The sequence below is a fragment of the Colobus angolensis genome, unplaced genomic scaffold, assembly GCF_000951035.1.
Source record: "Colobus angolensis palliatus isolate OR3802 unplaced genomic scaffold, Cang.pa_1.0 Scaffold152, whole genome shotgun sequence".
Classification (NCBI taxonomy): domain Eukaryota; kingdom Metazoa; phylum Chordata; class Mammalia; order Primates; family Cercopithecidae; genus Colobus; species Colobus angolensis.
In genome coordinates, this window is record NW_012114622.1 from 4,820,224 (window position 1) to 4,842,314 (window position 22,091).

Here is a 22,091-nt window from a genome sequence, read left to right on the forward strand (position 1 = left end):
TGTGTATCTGTTGCTTTTAGTCCTTGGTACAATTACAGTTCTAATCTGTGCTTATAAATAAAAAGTAATTGCTATGATCTTAACGTTAGACATTATTAAAAGATTTTTTCTGATCTGATACAAAGCAAGAAAAAAATAGATATACATCAAATCAAGAGTATCAGCATTTATTTGTTTAAATTAAAAGATAACTTTCACAACTTGACATTTCTCAAGTTGAAGTCCAGAAGACCATCAAACACAAAAGTTTAGGGACCTCAATCATTTGATGCACAACATCATAGAAACAAAGAAAACAGAAGTTCAAAAACCTAATGTTAAGTGACTAGGGCGCTACAGACTGGAAGTTCCTCCAACAGGATTAGCTTCTTTAAATATTTTAAGTCCAGTGAACTTGTAATGCTTCCACATGTTAGTGGTTGCACAGGCTAATTTCAGCTGGCATAAGCTTTTACAAGGATGCAAAAACAGAGGGCAAGGCATGCATTAAAATGTGGTAATAGCACACTTCTGGGATATGTGAAGCATGAGGCATGAATCTGAATGCCTCTGGCATCCATGAAGTATCATGTCTCAGAGTCAGTGCTTTTCAGTTTTGATAAGTAATGCTGCTATACCATATTTGGGAGGAGAAAAATAAACTTTCTAAATATAAATCTCATCTTAATGAAGATTCCTTATAGTTTCAATTCTAGCATTTTATTCAAATCTGATGTTTTAATTCCAGGTGAACTGGAAATAATTCAAGTCTAGATAGGGTATTAAGAAAATATGTTGTTTATTTTTATTACTGCTAGTTTAAGAGTAATTTCAAAATATTGTTGATCATAAAGAAAATCTTAGCAAGAGGAATGGAGGAGGAGACAAAAATGCAAGAAAGAAACAAATCTCTTTAATAATGACACTCTTATTAACCCCAAAGAACAGAAAGAAGGATTCTTTGTGTTACATGTTTTGCAGAAAAATAACCTTACCTAATCCTTCTAGATAATGGGTAGGTATCTACAGGAGATTTGAAATCTTCAGATAAAAACATGTAATGAAATGAAAAATAGTTATGATCTCTAATAAAAACATTTTTTAAAAGGCCAAGAAAAACAAATTTACTTTCCGAATACACACATATGTAATCCTTGGCCAAAAAATTTGAGTTAGAAACAATAAATATCAAAATATTATAGTTATCATTCAGTAAGTATTAATGAAGGATGATAAATCAAGGAAACAGTCTGCTTTTATATAGTACAAGTGAGAAAATGGGAAACAAATGGAAGTATCTGCTGTAGCCACATCCCAAAATCACATCAGTTGTCTGAATCACTACCCTCGCAGTTAAAGGCATGTTATTTAATATCCTGGCCCTCATCAAGCATGGAGTTAAAGTTTGAATGAAATTATAGGACCATTTCAATAACACGTTTAAACTCATGAACGTGAAATTTAAACTCACGAATGAGGCTAGCAAAACAAAACAGTACCTTTAGAGATATTAGATGGATATCTAATGCCTTTTGACAAAGACAATGAAAATACTTTAAAGTACAATTCATAACTTTTTTTTCTTGCCTGAAGATGAGTTACTTTTAATAGTATAACAGTGGAACCAACTAAACGTCCAAGAGTAGACAGTTTAATTCATTCATGCCACATTTATGAGTGTCAGCTATGTCCCAGGCATTGTGCTTAATACTGGTATTACAACAAAGATAGTGTCTGTTCTTGCCCTCTTTTACGTTACATTGTGGTAGAAACAGATCATGTAGGAGAGTGACATAAGACTCATTCAAAAATCCAAGTACTATTTATTGAGTGCCTGTTCCCAGGAAGTCTGTAGTCTGGTAGGAAGCGTGCATACACACAAAAAAGTAACAAAGCAATACAATAATCACATCCTGTATGGAAAGTACTAGGAAAACAAATGGAGTTCTGACATAGATGAGACACTAAAGTGAAAAGAGAGAGGGAGGCAGAAAGAGAGAGAGAGAACAGAGTACAATGGTTAAAAGCGCTGCTACTGGAGCCAGCCTGCCAAGGTTTGCGTCCCAACGCCACCACTTGCTAGTTGTGTGATGTTGAGCAAATTACCTAAGTTCTCTGTACCTCAGTTACTGCAATAAATAGGAATTATAGTTTCTCTGAGAGCTAAAAGAGTTAATATTTGTGATGAGCTTAGAATAGTGCCTGGTCCAGAATAAGTACTATATAGTAGTAGAGTTGGTAATGCAAGAACCTAGTGAGTGAATTTCTCTACTGTCAAATTAATTCCTAATCTGTCAATTCTGTGACAAGGGATATGTACTTTGATGTGCTAGAGCCAACTTGTACCAGTCTGCAAAAGCCAATTGTTCTCATCTCTTCTCCAAATACTTTATTCAGTGAGTTAAAACGCTTCCCTCTGAACTCTGCATTCAGTGGTAGCTTGAAATTGGTCATGGTACGAGCACCTACACCATGAAGTTGCTAAATGCTGCAAATCAGGGCCTTTTTTTTTTCAGAGTCAGTTGATAACATTTACCAGCATACTGCTGATATACACAGTTAGTAGAGAGTAATGGGTTATTGGAGTTCTTCCTAGTGGTTCCAAACTGAACTACATTTAGTTTGGTACATTTGTTACATTTCATAACTTTTGAAAAAGCTCTAGAAGTTGACCAAAACAGTTTTAAAACCTCTATGTGATCATACAGTAATGCAATTTCTTATTTTTGTCTTTGGAAAGCTGTATCCTATATAAATTGGCTGCTACACTATAACTTTATAAAAATGTATTAATTACTTTTATTTAATTATGGTTTACTAAGGTTAAAATACCTGCCAATTTTTTAAAAACTCCAAACTTGTTTTGAAATAAAAAATTCCTAAAATCTTAATGTCCTTTCACGATTTCCCTTTGTGTAAGAATATTTATCCATGTTATAATTAAACATGTTTTATTATATGTTTTTCTTTTAAATGTTTAAAGTAAAAACAAAATATAAATGTTTTTCAAAATATTATCAAATGGTTTACAAAATCTTTGCCACTTACCTTTTGAAATATCTTCAATTTTTCTGCCATACAAATCATAAAAATATCTGGCTGGTAAATTTAGATTCATTCTCATTGTACAAGTATCTAAAACCTGTGCAGGAAAAAAATTATAAATAATTTAGTAAACTCTGGTTAAACTGAATACACATTTAAACTCCTTTCTATACTACACAGTTATTAAAAATTATATTATAAAATAAAATTTAATGATTTATAAAATGTTCTAATATATGAAATTTAAAGGCAGTTAAAATTGTTACATCCTAATTGTACTCGTGTGTGTGTAAAAAAACACACAAGTATCAGTAAAAAAGAAAGAAAGAAGATGCAACAAATATTAAATACTGGTTATCTATTATTTAATAAATGGTAGACCTTTAGAACTCTGAGGGATGTTTATCTTATTCTTTCAACTTTCTGTATGTTCCATTTATTTCACAATGAGAGGATATTACCTTTTAAATTAGATTTTAAGTACATAGTTTCGTTAGCTTTTAAATGTTTTCCAAGTGTCCTAAAATAAATTATAAAAATAGTCTGATCACTGTTCAGATATCTTACGTTGTTTAGGTACTAAAAACTGAACTGAATATATCACATTTCAGGTTTTCCATGAATATGAGTCTCAAGAACTTTACCTTTAATGGTTTCTAATATGCACTCTTTTTAAATATTATAATATCATGACCTGTTCTTGTTATTTTACATGTAGCCCTTTGAACCCAATGTGGCAATTATCTTTCCAACTTCAAGGAAGACTTAAACATGCTTCAGCTGGAAAGAAAGTTCTACTCACAAGGTGAGGAAAATTAAGGGAACAGAAGGGGTCTGAGGAGTGTCAGGTAACCTGAGGCAGGTTGTTATTAGGTTTTCAGTAGTAACTTCCAAAACATGAAATTCACCATATTCATCTAAAAATACAAAATATTTTCCAAATTGAAATTGAAAGGGCTCTGCCATCCATTTTCTACTATTCCCAGCTATAATATTACTTTCCCATAACCAAGAACTACTACTGAAGGACAATGTCAACTATATTAATATGATTATAGTACACAAAACATCTTTCAACTGCTCAAACCATCTTTCAGTTGCTGATACTACCTATCTCTTTTTGCTCACTTCTGTCCTTACTTTATTATTGGAGCCCATAATTTAGTCCTAGCTTAACCATTCATTAGCTTTGTGACAATGTACGTATTTCAATAGCTTACCGTTTACATAGAGGCAAAGTGGAACTTTCTTTCAGCCTATAGAACAGCCTTCAAACATTGTGACTGATTTATTTGGTTTACATAGTTGCTCTATCAAAAGACAGGTTGAATATTAAAGGTAAATATTTAACTGACAAATCAATTTGACAAATTGGTCTTTCTTAGGCTCTATATACCAGAGGTTCTCAGCCTTTATTCTACTCTACTCCTATACATAACTAATCATGTCCCCATGGACCACATGTTCCCATGGCCATTCACAGCGTTGCATGTTTCTTGTACACTAGCTGCAATTCAGAGCATTGAGCAATTCAGAGCAATGTATTGCTGCTGTTTTTCTCACAATCAAGAATGCATACCTGCTCGTTATTAGGAATAATGTTATAGGAATTTTTTTTTGAGATGGAGTTTCACTCTGGTCACCCAGGTTTGAGTGCAGTGGTGCGATCTCAGCTCATCGCAACCTCCGCTTCCCAGGTTCAAGTGATTCTCCTGCCTCAGCCTCCCGAGTAGCTGGGATTACAGGCATGCACCACCCTGCCCAGCTAATTTTTTGTATTTTTAGTAGAGACGGGGTTTCTCCATGTTGATCAGGCTGGTCTCGAACTCCTGACCTCAGGTGATCTGCATGCCTCAACCTCCCAAATTGCTGGGATTAGAGGCATGAGCCACCACCCCCAGGTAGGAATATTCTTGAGCTTTCTAATTTATGAGGAAAAGCTCATTCACAACATCAATGCTTTACCTGGTTAAATAACGAAGTGCTTGCAAAGAATGTAACAACCTAGTGACTCTCTAAATATTACCCTGGTTATTCTTCCTGCCTTCTTTTTCACTCTTGTGGGTCAGTTTCTTCAGTAACTACTGCCCACAAGTTCATCTAGGACCCCCATCCCATGGACTTCAGTCTTTACTAAAGATGCTGGGAAAGCAATGTTCAAAATATAAGAAAGAAGTATCAGGAAAAGAAACTAGAGTGTTCTTTTGGCTTGAAACAAAAAGAGGAGTGGAACATATTGACTGACACTGGCACGGGATCCATGCTTGTTTTTATTTTAATACTCTAATTAACACAGTTGGTGTCTGACTGGCAAAATTCTCCTGTCACTGGAGTGAAAGTGAAAATGGATCACTTTCACCACCACTCTCAGTGACAGAAATACTCAAGGGAGATAATTCAGCACAAATTGCTCCTTAGCCAATCATGTCTGAATACTATTAAGGATCTACAGTTGGTCTTATAGACCCTAAGCAAGACATAATCTCCTCTTTACAACCCCACATTACTTATCTTTCCAGTCCTCGTATTCAGTTCTCAATTTCTTAATATTATGAAGCTTAATATTATGAAGTGATTACTGTATTTAAAAGTACAATGATGTCCTTTGGTATAATTTATATTTCCTAGTTATGAGTGAAGGTTCAAATATCTAAGTATCCTTTAAAGTTACAATTTACCAATTAAACTAAGTAAAACTATAATCTACTTGAAGGTAGTCCCATTTACTTCGAGGAAAATGTCAGTAAGTCTTAAAAATTATTTTAAATATTGCTGCCTTTGAGTCTTAAAAAAATCAGTCCCTCCTTCCCTCCCCCTGTAGGAGTTCACAGTGTCTGTTGTTGCAATCTTTATGTCCATGAGTACCCAATGTTTAGATCCCACTTATAAGTGAGAACATGTGGTAACTGGTTTTCTGTTCCTGCATTAATTTGCTTAGGACAATGGGCATCCAGCTGCATCCATGTTGCTGCAAAGGATATACTTTCATTCTTTGTTATGGCTGCATAGTATTCCATGGTACATATGTACCAATTTTCTTTATACAATCCACTTTTGATGGGCACCTAGGATGATTCCATATCTTTGCTATTCAGAACAGTGTTGTGATGAACATACGAGTGCATGTGTCATTTTGGCAGAACGATTTTTCTTTTGGATATATATAATCAGTAATGGGATTGCTGGGTCAAATGATAATTCTGAGTTCTTTGGGAAAACTCCATATTGCTTTCCATAGTAGCTGAACTAATTTACATTCCCACCAACAGTGTATAAGCATTCCTTTTCTCCACAGCCTTGCCAGCATCTGTTGTTTTTTTGACTTTTTCATAATAGACATTTTGACTGGTTACAATACTTTCTAACTCAAAGACTCCCCTTTTCATTGAGCTAAAACATCAGTAAAAATGTGTGTGCAAACCAAACCTTTGTGCGAGTTTTAAGAGTTAAACGAGTTTTAAAACTGGCATTAGAAAATCAAATACTAAAATTTAATAATGCATGAGCAACACTGTCATTCCTTCCTACTTGAAGAATGAAAAATCTTTGCAGTGTTTAAGCAATGCCAGCTTTCAGTAATTATTTTCTCAGAGTAAATTATCAGTGGTATGAATTAGTATCACTATAAGTTTCTGTCAAAAGCCCTGAAATGAAGCTTCTACTTGTAAGGTCATTCTTATGATTTATAATTGAAAAGTACATTATGGTGTCATCTTGCTCTAATATTAAGGTTAATTAAAATAGCATTTCCACTACTGTACCTGTTAAGCTTGTTAAAATATTACTTTTACAAATTCACATTTTGTTAATTCCTTTTTTTTTTTTTTTTGAGACAGAGTCTTGCTCTGTCACCCAGGCTGGAGTGCAATGGCATGATCGTAGCTCATTGCATCCTCAACTTCCCAGGTTCAGGCAATCCTACCACTTCAGCCTTCCAAGCAGCTGGGACAACAGTGGTACCACAAGACACTCAGCTAATTTTTTAATTTTTGTAGAGATGGGGCCTAGCTATGTTGCCCAGTCTGGTCTCAAGCCCCCTGGCCTCAAGTGATCCTCCTGCCTCAGCCTCCCTAAATGCTGGGATTACAGGCATGAACCACTGCGCCTGGCCTGTTAATTCCATACAGCTTAAGTTTTAGAAACTCTTCTGATACTAAAATTTTAAATCATCACACTGTAAAACCAGAATCTTTTTGAAAAGTACCTGGGCAGAAATATTCCACAATCTTTTCAGTTTAATCTACTTGTTTACAGATCTGGGAGTCAACTACATCTCCAGACATATCTGGTACAGAGTTTGCAGTTCCTGGAATGGCCAGAACCTCTGGGTTACCACTACCTCAGTTCAGATGAGAGAGTATATTTAGGCCAACATCACCGCAGGTCATGTGAACCAGGTTGATAAGCCAATTAGACCCAAAATGTTAGTTCTTCTCAAAGACAGAGAACCTTGAAACCTTTTAATACAGTTTTATGAGTTAACACCTGGAAGCATAAGCCCCAACTTACACTTCCCCAACACACTCTCCTCAAAAGATTCTCTACTGCAAGAGTTAGCAAACTACAGTCCAAAGGCCAATTCCAGTTCATAGCTTGTTTCTGTGTGGCCTATAGGCTAAGAATGGCTTGTACATTTTTAATTCCTAAAAAATAAATCAAAAGATAAATCATATTTTGTGATAGATTTAAATATGAAATTCAAATTTAAGTACTGTACATAAAGTTTTCTTGTAAAACAGCCACACTTGATCATTTACATATTTTCTATGGCTGCTTTCATGCTACCACAGCAAGGTTGAGATAGTTGCTACAGAGACCTTATGGCTAGCAAAACCAAAATTATTTTCTGTTTGCCTTTTATGGAAAAAGTTTTGCATCAACATTCACATGAAGCTCTGCATTTTCCTGTTCTGTATAAATTAGCCTGAACTCCTTTATTCATTTCTAAAACTCTTCCATTGTGTACTCGGAAAACATGTCCTCTGATCAACAAATTTGACTAGCCCCACAACCTCTTTTAAAAGAAACTAGGTTTTCCCCTGAGGTCACTAACTTCTTCAAGGACCTCTCAAGTGGTAAGATTTTATTCTCTCCTATCACACAATCTCAAGTTTGAAAAGTAGTGTTACAACGCTATTTCAAGATAATTTCTCCCCAACTCTCTTACTCAACAAAAACAAACAAGCACTGCCCCCAGCACCCAGGATCTTGATGTTCAAGCATATCATATTCTCTAACTCTAGTCATTCTTTCTCATTCTTGGATAACTTTTTTTTTTTTTTTTTTTTTTTTGAGACGGAGTCTCGCTCTGTCGCCCAGGCTGGAGTGCAGTGGCCGGATCTCAGCTCACTGCAAGCTCTGCTTCCCAGGTTTACGCCATTCTCCTGCCTCAGCCTCCTGAGTAGCTGGGACTACAGGCACCCGCCACCTTGCCCGGCTGGTTTTTTGTATTTTTTAGTAGAGACGGGGTTTCACCGTGTTAGCCAGATGGTCTTGATCTCCTGACCTTGTGATCCGCCCGTCTCGGCCTCCCAAAGTGCTGGGATTACAGGCTTGAGCCACTGCGCCCGGTCTCTTGGATAACTTTTACCACACATAGCTTGCAAAATCCTAACTCCGAGCGACCTTCACTTTCCACTCTGTGTGCACACTGAGAGGCCTGGTGCTGCTGGAGAAAGTCACACAACTGAACATGTCAACATTACTATCATTCATGATCACCAGCTTCCATGGTCCCTCAGTACTGCCCAGTCACTTCTACTTCATTGCTTTGGTCAAACTTCTCTCCCACTTTCCACAGAGTATTTCCAACAATCTCTAATCTGCTTATCTCCACTTAGCCTTTCCTTCGTTAATTGCCTCTTCATTTTCAGCAGATGACATGACCTCCTATGTCAGAGAGAAATTTGAAGCCTCATCTCACTGCTATCAAAGCTACACGCCTACTTATTTCTATAGTCATCCACTCTTTTTCCTTCTAGTTATATTACAAGAGTTCCTGCTCCTATCTAAGGTCAATATTCCACTTATGCTTTCAGTTATGTGTGCTCTCAACTTTTAAAGCAGTTTACATTATCCATCATTTCTTCTCTCTCGTGTATATTCATCTACTGCTTCTCAAGTAGACTGTTACCACTGATATTGAAACATAAGTATTTTCTATCTTGAAAATTAAATCCCCCCATACCTACCTGATATCTCCCTCTAGCTACTCCTCAACTTTACAGCTAAATGTCTTAGATTTGTCCATGCTCTCTGTTTCTTTTCCTTTCTTCCCATTCATTCTCAGCCTGTTCCAGTTTGGCTTTTTTACCATCACTTTACTGAAATAATTCTCAAAATGATTACCAATTACTACTATATTGACAAATCCAAAGGACATTTTAAAATTCTTACTTGTTTTGAGCATTGTATTAGTTCATTATCACACTGTTGATAAAGACATACCCAAGACTGGGCAATTTACAAAAGAAAGAGGTTTAGTGGACTTACAGTTCCACATGGCTGGGGAGGCCTCACAATAATGGTGGAAGGCAAGGGGGAGCAAGTCACATCTTACATGGACGGCAGCAGGCAGAGAGAGAGCTTCTGCAGGGAAACCTCTCCTTATAAAACCATCAGACCTGAGGCCAGACACAGTGATTCATGCCTGTAATCCCAGCACTTTGGGAGGCCAAGGTGGGCAGATTATGAGGTCAGCAGTTCAAGACCAGCCTGGCCAACATGGTTGATTCCCTGTCTCTACTAAAAATACAAAAATTAGCTGGGTGTGGTGGCGGGCACCTATAATCTCAGCTCCTCAGGATGTGAGGCAGGAGAATCACTTGAATCCAGCAGGCAGAGGCTGCAGTGAGCCGAGATCATGCCATTGCCCTCCAGCCTGGGTGACAGGGTGACACTCCATCTCAAAAAAACAAAACCATCAGACCTGATAAGACGTTTTCACTATCACAAGAACAGCATGGGAAAGACCCGCCCCCATGACTCAATTACCTCCCACCAGGTCCCTCCCACAGCCTATGGAAATTCAACATGAGATTTGGGTGAAGACACAGCCAAACTATATCATTTCACCTCTCAAATCTCATGCACCCTTCCCAAATCTCATGGCCCCTCCCAAATCTCATGTCCTCACATTTTGAAAGCAATCATTGCCTTCCCAACAGTCCCCTAAAGTCTTAACTCATTTAGCATCAGTTAAAAAGTCCACAGTCCAAAGTTTCGTCTGAGACAAAGAAAGTCCCTTCCACCCAGTAAATTAAAACAAAAAGCAAGTTAATTACTTTCTAGATAAAATAGGGGTAAAGGCATTGCATAAATACAGCTGTTCCAAATGGGAGAAATTGGCCAAAACAAAGGGGCTACAGGCCCCATGCAAGTCCAAAATCCAACAGGGTGGTCAAATCTTAAAGCTCCAAAATGATCTCCTTTGACTCCATGTCTCACATACAGGTCATGCTGATGCAAGAAGTGGGTTCCCATGGTCTTGGGCAGTTCCACTCCTATGGCTTTGCAGGGCACAGCCTCCCTCTGGCTGCTTTCATGGGCTGGTGTGGAATGTCTGAAGCACTTCCAGATGCACAGTGCAAGTTGTCAGTGGATCTACCATTCTGGGGTCTAGAGGATGGTGGCCCTCTTCTCACAGCTCCATAAGGCAGTGCCCCAGTAGGAACTGTGTAGGGACTCACAAGCGCCAAGGCTTGGGGCTTGCATCCTCTGAAGTCATGGCCTAAACTCTACATTGGCCCCTTTCAGCCATGGCTGGAGCAGCTGGGATGTAGGGCACCAAGTCCCTAGGCTGCAATGCAGTATGGGACCCTGGGCCTGGTCCTTGAAACCATTTTTTCCTCCTAGGCCTCCAGGCTTGTGATGGGAGCATTGCTGTGAAGACCTCTGACATGCCCCAGAGACATTTTCCCCATTGTCTTGGGGATTAACCTTCAGCTCCTTATTCTTTATATAAACTTCTGCAGTCAGCTTGAACTTCTCCTCAGAAAATGGGATTTTATTTTCTATTGAATTGTTAGGCTGCAAATTTTCCAAACTTTTGTGCTCTGCTTCCTTTATAAAACTGAAGGCCTTTAATGGTACCCAAGTCACATCTTGAATGCTTTGCAGCTTAGACATTTCTTCCACCACATACCCTAAATCATCCCTCTCAATTTCAAAGTTCCACAAATCTCTAGGGCAGGGGCAAAATGCCACAAGTATCTTTGCTAAAATATAGCAAGTCACCTTTGCTCCAGTTTCCAACAAGTTCCTCATCTCCATTTGAGACCACCTCAGCCTGGACTTCATTATCCATATCACTATCAGCATTTCGGTCAAAGCCATTCAACAAGTCTCTAGGGAGCTCCAAACTTTCCCACTTTGTCCTATCTTCTTTTGAGCTCTCCAAACTGCTCCAACCCCTAACTGTTACTCAGCTCGAAAGTCACTTCCACATTTTTGGCTATCTACAGCAGCACCCCACTCTTGGTACCAATTTACTGTATTAGTCCATTTTCACGCTGCTGATAAAGACATACCCAAGTCTGGGCAATTTATAAAAGAAGAGGTTTAGTGGACTTACAGTTCCACATGGCTGGGGACGCCTTACACTGATGGTAGAAGGCAAATTGAAGCAAGTCATGTCTTACATAGATGGCAGCAGGCAGAGAAAGAGCTTGTGCAGGGAAACTCCTCCTTATAAAACCATCAGATTGCATAAGACTAACTATCATGAGAACAGCATGTGAAAGACCCACCCTCATGTCTCAATTGCCTCCCACCAGGGTCCCTCCCACAACATGTCGGAATTAAAGATGAGATTTGGGTGGGAACACAACCAAACCATATCCAGCATGAACAAATCCTGAGATACAAGACTCTACTATTTTTTTCTCCTGTTTTCTTGTCTTCTTCATGGGGTCATGCATATTCATTCACTTGGGTTTATCAAGGTAAGTCCTAGCCTTCTTTCTGCCTCTCTCTTAAGGCAAACTAAATGGTACCCCAACATTTCATCTTCCATTTACATACTGACAACTCCCAAATTGATATGTTTCTTTTATTCATTAATTCAAAATATTTTTGACTACTACTATCTTCCAAGTGCCTGGATATTGCAGTGAGCAAAAACACCCAGGTTCTTGTTCTCATGGAGCTTTGAGTCTAGTGGTGGACAAAGACATTTATAAAATGATCATATCATTAAATGTGGAGTAGGTGGCATAAGGAAGGCTTCTGAGAAGAGATAAACTGGATTTATCTGGAAACAAGTGGAGGATATTGAGAGTGGGGAACTATTTCAGAGAACACAGCATATGAAAAGGCTCCATAGCAGAGCAAGCAGGATGTATTCCAGGAATCAAAAGGTCACCATATGAAGGGGGAGAACAGCCTCATAGGGAAGGAAAGAAGCCTTCCTTATGCCACCTACTCCACATTTAATGATATGATCATTTCACAAATGTCTTTTTTTTTTTTTTTTTTTTTTGAGACAGAGTCTCACTCTGTCAGCCAGGCTGGAGTGCAATGGTACAGTCTCTGCTCACTGAAACATCCGCCTCCCGGGTTCAAGTGATTTTCCCGCCTCAGTCTCCTGAGTAGCTGGGACTACAGGTGCCCGTTGCAATACTAGGCTAATTTTTGTATTTTTAGTAGAGACGGGGTTTCTCTATGTTTGCCAGGCTGGTCTTGAACTCCTGACCTCCTGATCCGCCTGCTTAAGCCTCCCAAAGTGCTGGGATAACAGGTGTGAGCCACCATACCCGGCTTTATTTTACAAATCTCTTTGTCCACCACTAGACTAAAAGTTCCATGAGAACAAGGCCATGGCTTGTTTTGCTCACCACCATATCCAGGTACTTGGCAGACATTAGTAGTCAAAAAATATTTTGAATTAATGAATAAAAGAGTTAATATATATTATTTCTAATTTAAACTAATTTTAGTATAAATATCTTTTGATCAAGATTCTGATAAGCTAGCAAAAAATTCTGTCTGCTTTTATGAAAGTATGCTATAAAGTATGCATAATTCCAGAAGAATTTTTTTTTCAAATAAACCAATTCTTTTTAGTACCAGAGCACTAACTTTTTGCAAGTCCTAGGAAATAAAATAAGAAAACTTCTTCATGTGTGTAGTAATACTGTTGGCTGTCTATCCAATATCCATTCTCCACCCTCATCCTTACTATACTGATTTTTCTCCCTCTTGACTCAAGGAAGACTACAATTATATTTTTGTTGTTGTTGTTTTGTTTTTTTTTTTTGTTTTTTTGAGACGGAGTTTCACTCTTGTTGCCTAGGCTGGAGGGCAATGGCTTGATCTCGGGTCACTGCAACCTTCACCTCCCGGGTTCAAGTGATTCTCCTGCCTCAGCTTCCCCAGTAGCTGGGATTACAGGTGTGCACCACTATGCCTGGCTAATGTTGTGTTTTTAGTAGAGACAGGGTTTCTCCATGTTGGTCGGGCTGGTCTTGAACTCCTGACCTCAGGTGATCCACCCGCCTCGGCCTCCCAAAGAGCCACTGCGCCCAGCCTACAATTATCTTGATGTGTCTAAATTACCTATTGTAGTCTCATGCCCCTTGTCAGTGAATGGTTTGAAATAGACACACAACCATGTTCTGGTCAATGAGACATAAGCAGGAGCTTCTGGGAAAGGCTTAATCTTTCATAGGGAAGAGATGGTCCTTTTGTGCCTCTGCACATAGTTCCATCTGGCTGTGCAACCATCTTGTTACCAACATATGAAAGAGCACAAACTCCATAAAACTGTAGAGATCACAGCTGGAATTCTGTCATACTATGCTTGGTGCTGCCCTACCTCTGGTTTTCTTGCTTCATTTTTGCTTAAGTCTGTTTCAATCAGGAATCTGTTATTTGCAGTTAAAGTCATCCTGACAGAAAAATACATTTTTTGTCCCATGTTCCTCAAATGATGAAAGTCTATTCAGCTAATTCAGTGAGTATTTGTATACCAAATAGATTACAACAGTATTCACTATATAAACCTAAAAAGCAAACCATTTAATTAAAAATCTAGGGAATAATTTTAGATGAAATTTATCAAGCTGAAAATTATGAAAATGAATGGATAATTGTGAAACTAATCATTTGGATTACTAAAAATACTTCACCTTTGGCAATTAATTGTACTTGCTCAGTAGAAGAGAACTATCATTTATTATGATTATTTTGAGAAAGGGAATCTGTTTTTACAGAATTTTTTTTTTTTTTTTTGCTTATTGAAAGGCTGTCAAATAGTTTATGAATTTTCAAAGAATTAAAATGTAATCAAATGCCATGGCATAAGTCTCTGCTCAGGCCAACATTTTACAAAAATGACTTATAATCAAAATTATTACCATTATGTTAACCAGAAAATGCCAGAAGATTGGGTTAAATTTGTACCTATCTTATTAAGTACCTTATCTGAATAAATCCTAGAGCTTAATATGCTGGCCTATTATTTGTCTTATTCTCATAAAGGTAAGTGAAAGAATGCACACCAAATCTAGTTATTTGCTCTCACTAGTAATGAACATAAATATGATTTGAAAAGGCAACTATTTCTTGTGAATTTGTGTCCTGTGGTGTTTTGGTATTTTATTTTTAGAATGTGAATGAGAAGTAGATGACCAGAGGGAATTTTCTTAAGAATAATTAAATGACCCAGATTACAATTCTAGTCATATTATTATTTTTGTTTTTAAAATCTACTCTATTGATTTATAATTTGCATGAAATAAACTGTACCTATTTTAAGTAGGTGCAGTTGATGCAGATAGAACAATGTATACCCATGTGTAACTACCACAGTGAATATACAGAATATTCCCACCACCTTCCAAAATTCCTCATGTTCTTTTCCAATTACAACCCAATACTCCTGGCCTGAAGTCACCAATAATCTGGTTTTTTTCACTAGATAATAGTTCATCTGTTCTACAATTTCATGGCATGTAATATTTCATACCTGATTTCATTCATTTACCACAATGCTCATTTCTTTTTATTGTTGAAAAATAGTCCTTGACATAAATATATCATAATCTTTTATCCATTCACAGGTATATGGACTTTTGTACTGCCTGTAGTTTGGCTAATTGCAAATAAAACAACTATGAACATTCACTTAGAAGTCTTTGTGTTGACATATGTTATTTATCTTGGTATACATCTAAAAATGAGATTGCTAGATTGTAATTAAGTATAAGCTTAACTTTATATGAAACTATCAAACTATTTTGCCAAGTGGCTGTATCATTTTGCATTCTTATCAGCTAAATATAAGATTTGCCATTGCTCCACATTTTCACCGACACTTGGTATTGTCAGTCTTTTAAATATTAGTCATTCTAATGTGTGTATAGTGGTAACTCATCATGGATTTAATTTGCATTTCCTTGATGATTAATAATATTGAGCATATTTTCATCTGCTAATGGTTGATTTCTATGTCTTTGTTCATATTTTTTTATGTCCTAAGAAATATTTGCCTACCCAAGGTTGCAAAGATTTTCTCCCACGTTTTCTCTGAGAATTAGTATAGTTTTACTCTTTATAATAAGATCTATGATCAATTTAAATCAATTTTCATGAATGGTTGTGAGGTAAGTTCTTATCACACAGAAATATCCAGTTGTTTCAGCAATAGTTATCAAAAACATTGTCTTTTCCCCCATTGAATTACTCTATCAAGAGTGATTTACCCATGTATGTGTGGGTCTACTTCTGAACTCTCCATTTTGTTTCTTTGCTCTTTATGTGTATTCTTATTCCCGTATCATCCTGTTTTGATTACTTTAGCTTTATAATAGATGTTGAAAACAGGTAGTGTAAATGGAATACTATTCTGCCTTTAAAAAGGAGAAACTCTTGTCATTTGCAACAACATGGATAAACTTGGAAGGCATTATGTTAAGTGAAATAAGCCAGGCACAGAAACACAAATACCACATGATTTCACTTATACCTGAAAACTAAAAAAGTCAAACTCATGGAAGCAGAGAGTAGAATGGTGATTGCAGGAGGCTGCAGTGGGAGTGGGAGGACTAGGAAGATGTTGGCTATAAAGTGCACAAAATTTCGGTCAGACAGGAGGTATAAGTTCAAGAGAATTTTTTATCATGGTGACTATAGTTAATAACAGTATATTATATACTTGAAAATTGCTAAGAAAGTAGATGTTTATGATAAAAAAATAAGTATCTAAAGTAATTCAACTGTTAATCAGCTTGGTTTATCCATTCCACAATGTAGGCATATTTCAAATCATCCTGTAGTATACTATAAATATATACAATTTTTATTTGTCAATTTAAAAAATAAATAACAATAATAACACTAAAATACAACTTTTTAAAAGAAATCAAGTAGTATAAATCCTCCAAATTTATTCTTGTTTAAAACTGATTTGGCTATCTAATTCCTTTGCATTTCTGGAATTTCCACATGTATTTTAGAAATATCTTGTCAATTTATGCCCCTTTCCTCAAAGAGAAGGCCAGCTGAACTGTGATGAGTATTATGTTGACTATATAGATCAACTTGCAGGAAATTGGCATCATTATAATTTTGAAGTTTCCAGTCCATGAACATGATATATCTCTTGGGCCTTCTTTCATTTCTCTCAGCAATTAATTGTTGTTTTCACTGTATAAGTCTTGCACATATTGTGTTAAATGAATAGTTAAGTATTTCATGTGTTTGAGTGTTGTGGTATTTGATTTTTAAATTTCATTTTCTTTTTTTCTTTTTTTGTGTGTATCTCTCTTCTAGTTTAAACCTTTTAAGTTGGCAAAAGCACCATTCCCAATCACAAATACACAGCAGTTCTACAGTTTTATGTTTCTGAATGGCTGTTTAAAGACAATCCTAAATTATTACTTAGTTTGACTTAGAATGTAAAGAATTCAAGAGTGAAGTTTGTAAGACACATGCACACATATGTTTATTATGGTACTATTCCCAATAGCAAAGACTTGAAGCCAACCCTAGTGCTCATCAATGATAGACTGAATAAAGAAAATGTGGCACACATACACCATGGAATACTATGCAGCCATAAAAAAGGATGAGTTCATGTCCTTTGTAGGGGCATGGATGAAACCATCATTCTCAGAAAACTAACACAAGAACAGAAAACCAAACACCACATGTTCTCACTCATAGGTGGGAGTTGAACAATGAGAACACATGGACACATGGAGGGGAATATCACACACCAGGGCCTGTCAGGGGGTAGGGGGCTCGGGGAGGGATCAGATCAGGAGAAATACCTAATGTAGATGATGGGTTGATAGGTGCAGCAAACCACCATGGCAGGTGTACACCTATGTAACAAAACTGAACGTTCTGCACATGTATCCTAGAACTTAAAGTATAATAAATTTAAAAATAATAATAATAATAAAAGATTTGCTACTATTTTAAAAGCATGTGACCTTATAGATCATCTATAAAATCTGAGAAGTATTAAATAACCTTTAATATTACACATAAACCACACTAAAATTCCTTTCAGTAAGTAAAAGGAACCATTTTGAATACAGGGAATTCTAATTAGATGGGCATAGTTAGGGCCAAAAGTATAAAGTAGACATTGCTACCTTATTTATCTTCAACCCTTGCCTTTAAGAGGCAAATGAACACAAAACACAGGTGAATCTTGCTTGGTTCTGAGACAATGAAGGAATTTCCCCAGTATTTAAATATATTCACATAACCCAGTATGTAAATTTAAATATAAAATCCAGTAAGTTTTAAGATGGCACTCGTCATCTTTGTGAAAAGTTGAATGTTACTAACGAAGTCTAATCATAGCTTTAGAAGGGGTAAACAATGATAGCATTTACTGAATTGGAATTACTATTAAAATTCAAAAACTGAGCATATTCATTTAACCAGAAGCTAGTCTTAGTTTTAAATCAGGACTGCCCAACAAAATATTCCGTCAGTCATTCATGATCTGAATTCTGGTGTATGAGATCTATGAAAGTATGGTACACATAAAAAAGTCATGAAATATTTCTGTTTTGTAATAAATAAGGCAGTGGCAAATTATTACTCATTAGTAGCTTTTTTAAGACAAGCTAACAAGTCTGCCCTTTCTGCCTTCTTAGAGCTGGCAAAGACCATTTTTATTCCAGGGATGTACTTCTTGGGACTCTCCAAATACTCCATCAGTGTATCCTCTCCCCAAATGATATCTTTGTTCTTATTGGCATCTGTGTAAGTGAATACAGTGGCCTGACGTGTCTTCTGCCTGAAGAGACCATGGAGATTAGGCCCCAGTCTTGTGCTTGCCTCCCTTTTCCACGGTGTGGCATTGGGCACACTTCTGAACAAAAACTCTTCTTGCCTTTCTGAACATCACCCATATTTCTCTTTTTTGTCACTGGTGCAACAAAGGTTCCTGCTCTGAAGCCAGATGTTCCACTCTCCTTAAATTTCATTTTCTAATGGTCACTAGTATATACAATTTCACTGACCTTGTATCCTGCAAACTTGCTGAATGTATTCCTTAGTTCTACTAGCTTTTATATAGATTCTTTAAGGTATTTCATGTTCTTATCACACTGTCTATAAATAAAATAGTTTTTATTTCTTCCTTTTAAATCTATACACTTTTTACTACTTTTTTCTTGCCTTATCACAGGGTAGGGCCTTCGATAGCATGTTAAGCTGAAATGAAAAGAGAGGACATCTTTGCCTTGATCCTGATCTTAGGGGAAAACGGTTCAGTCTTTCATCATTAAGTATGCAGTTAAATCAGTGTTTAGTACACATTCTTGACCAGATTGAAGAAATTCCCTTCTATTTCAAGTTTGTTACGAAAATTTTTTTTAATAAGTGAATACTAAATTTTGTCAAATTCCTCTCTGATACCTACTGAAATGAGCATATGACTTTTTCCATATTCTCTTAAGGTGGTCACCTACACTGTCTGTTGTAAAACCAACTGATATGGTTTGGCTCTGTGCCCCTACCCATATCTCATCTTGAATTATACTCCCGTAATTCCTACGTTTTGTGGGAGCAATCCAGTGGGAGATAACTGAATCATGGGGGAGGTTTCACCCATACTGTTCTCGCGTTTGTAAATAAGTCTCACAAGATCTGATGGTTCGATAAGGGGAAACTGTTTCGTTTCGCTTTCATTCTCTCTCTTGCCCCCACCATGTGAGACGTGCCTTTTGCCTGCCACCATGATTATGAGGCTTCCTCAGCCATGTGGAACTGTAAGTCCAATAAACCTCTTTCTTTTGTAAATTGCCCAGTCTCAGGTATGTCTTTATCAGCAGCATGAAAACAGACTAATATACCAACTTTGCATTCCTGGGATAAAACTCACTTGATCATGATGTATTGTTGGATTTGATTTGTTAATACTTTATGAAGTAATTTTGCATCTACGGTTAGGAGGATAGTGGTATGAATTTTCTTTTCTAGTAATGTCTTTATGATGCTAGTCTCATCATGTGAGAGGGGAAGTTTTCCTGTTTTCTCTATTTTCTAAAAGGTTTGTGTACAACTCATATTATTTTCTCATGAAAGGTTGATAAAATTCACCAGTGAGATCATTTGGTCTTGGAATTTTGTTTTTTGAAAAATTTTTAATTCTAAATTTGATTTATGTAATACATACAGAGATTTTGAGATATAAATTTTCTTCTGTCTCAGTTTTGGTAATTTAGGTCATATTAGAGTTCTATATCTAGAAGGACAAGACTAATAGGATAGGTGTATATATGAAAGGGAGTTTAATGTCTATTAAAGATAATATATATATAAAATCTATTAAAGAAAGATAACATACATAATATTAAATATAGTCTATTAAGATAAATCTATGAAAGGGAGTTTTATGTCTACATTAAACAACTCTCCACAGCTGGAGAGTGAGTGACCTGATATATTTGGTTATTTATTTCTAATTTAATTCTTTTGTAGTCAGGAAACATTCTTAACATAATTTTAATCCTCTTAAATGTACTGGGAATGGCTCAATAAGCAGCAAAGGGTCTATAAAAGTGAATGTACCATGTATATTTAAAATAATTTCTTTGTGCATACCCAAATTTGTTTCTGGTATCATTTTCTTCCAGTGAAAAATATCCTTTAATATTTCTCATAGTATAGGTCTGCTGGATACAAGTGCTTCATATTCTGTTTGCCTGAGAATGCTTTTATTTGAAAGATTTTTTAAAGGTATTTTCACTGTAACACAAAATAAGATGACCAGTTTTTCTTTCAGCACTTTAAACATATTATTTCTCTCCACACTTTAAAGATATCTGCTATCTTCTGTCTTGCATAATTTCTGAAGAGAAGTCAGTTTTTATTCTTACATATGTATCCCTGTAATTAATGTGTTTCCTCCCCTCTGGTTGCTTTTAAGCTTTCCTATTTATCATTGTTTACAGCAATGTGATTTATGTCCTTAATCTGGTTATCTTTCTAGTAGAGATGCATTGAGCTTCTTAGATATGTGGGTTGTTTTCCATGAACTCAGGAAAAATTCTGACCATTATTACTTCAAATATTCACATTCTTCTCAGTCTTTCTAGGGCTCCAATTATACATCTATTAGACTCATTGATATCCCACAAGTTACCGACACTCAGTCCCTGTTTTCAGTCCTTTCCTTTTGCTTCTCTGCACTGCAGTTTGGATAGCTTTATTGCCCTGTCTTGAAGTTCATTGATCTTTTCTTCTCTAATATCTAACCTGCTGTTAAACCCAGTTTTGTTTTGTTTTTTGTTTTGTTTTGTTTTTTTGTTTGTTTGTTTTGCAGTTAAGATATTGTATTTTTTAGAACTAGAAGTTCCACTGGTTCTATTTTAAGTTTCCAGTTCTCTTTGCATTATATTCATGTTTTCTTTCAATACATGAACATATTTATAATCACTGTTTAAATGTCTTTTTTGGTGAACTCTATTTTGGGGTCTGTTTCTATTGATCAACTTTTCTTCTGGATATAAATTACCTTTACTGGAATCTTCATCAATTTGTCTAACAAGTTCAACAAGACCTCTCCTCTCCAACTGGTCAAAAGGCAAATGTCTCCTGACCCTGCACATACTCCCATACTTGTTTCCCTTTTACATCCTAATTAGTTGTTCTTTTCCTGGCAGTTGTTTGTGTCAAGCCTTGTGGAGTTCTCCTTATGCATAAGCAACTTAATAGTCAGCCAAAGACATGAGGGGATGCTTACACAAAATTTGAGAACTATTCTAAAAATAGCTCCCTCTTATGGTATTGCTCTGCAAATTTCAGCCACCTAGAACTTTGATGTCTTTCTCTTCAGTTTATGGGAAGCACTGTGCTTTTCTTAGATTCTCTCTTCTCTCTCTCACTCTTTCCCACCCTCCCTCCCTCTCTCTCTACTACAATCCATAAATTCCTCCAGGTACAAAGACATAGTGAGCTTTAGGACTCACTTCAACTTTTCCCCTTCTCTTAGGCATTATAGCTGATGCTTCCTGTTGTCTAATACCTAAAAATAGTTGTCATATATTTTTTCCAGTTTTTCAGTTGTTTAGAATGGAATGGCTAGTCTGATACTAATTACTCCAACTGGAAACAGATGTCTTATGTTTTTATTTTTAATGGTTATGTTAAATCATTTTTAAGACACGACACAGTAGGAATTAAAATTTAAGAAAAAGTAATATTAAGGGAAGTTTTGAATAATAAAGAATATTGCTCTTAAAATCAGAAAATGGGTTATAGTACCAGCTATTTCACTTGATCCACTTTGGATATGGTAGTTAGCTTGTCTAAGTTTCAGTTTTTTGAGTAGCTTGACTAGATTAGTTCATAAAATCCTGTGATTATAATGTCCAGAAACTCGATAAAATTCATCAAAGATTCTTTAATGATAAGGTATGCATGGACACGAATCTAATAAACACTTCAATGTAACCATTATTGTTACATGTTCTTAAAAATTAAAATATATTAAAATATAAAATGTACATACAAAAATTATAAAATAATTTTAATAAAAAACACAAAAATACTGCACTCCACCCTGGGCAACAGAGCGAGACTCCGCCTCAAAAAAAAAAAAA

General features: G+C 36.2%; 1 protein-coding gene across 1 annotated transcript in view; it reads right to left on the reverse strand.

Moving 5' to 3' along the window:
• Positions 1-3,062: 3,062 nt before the first annotated feature.
• The window catches only part of DCDC1 (doublecortin domain containing 1), a 99,113-nt gene continuing 80,084 nt past the window's right edge, over positions 3,063-22,091 (reverse strand). Inside the window, exon 7 of the mRNA XM_011936331.1 lies at positions 3,063-3,121. Coding sequence (XP_011791721.1) covers positions 3,063-3,121 — 59 coding nt within the window. The remainder of the gene's footprint in view (positions 3,122-22,091) is intronic.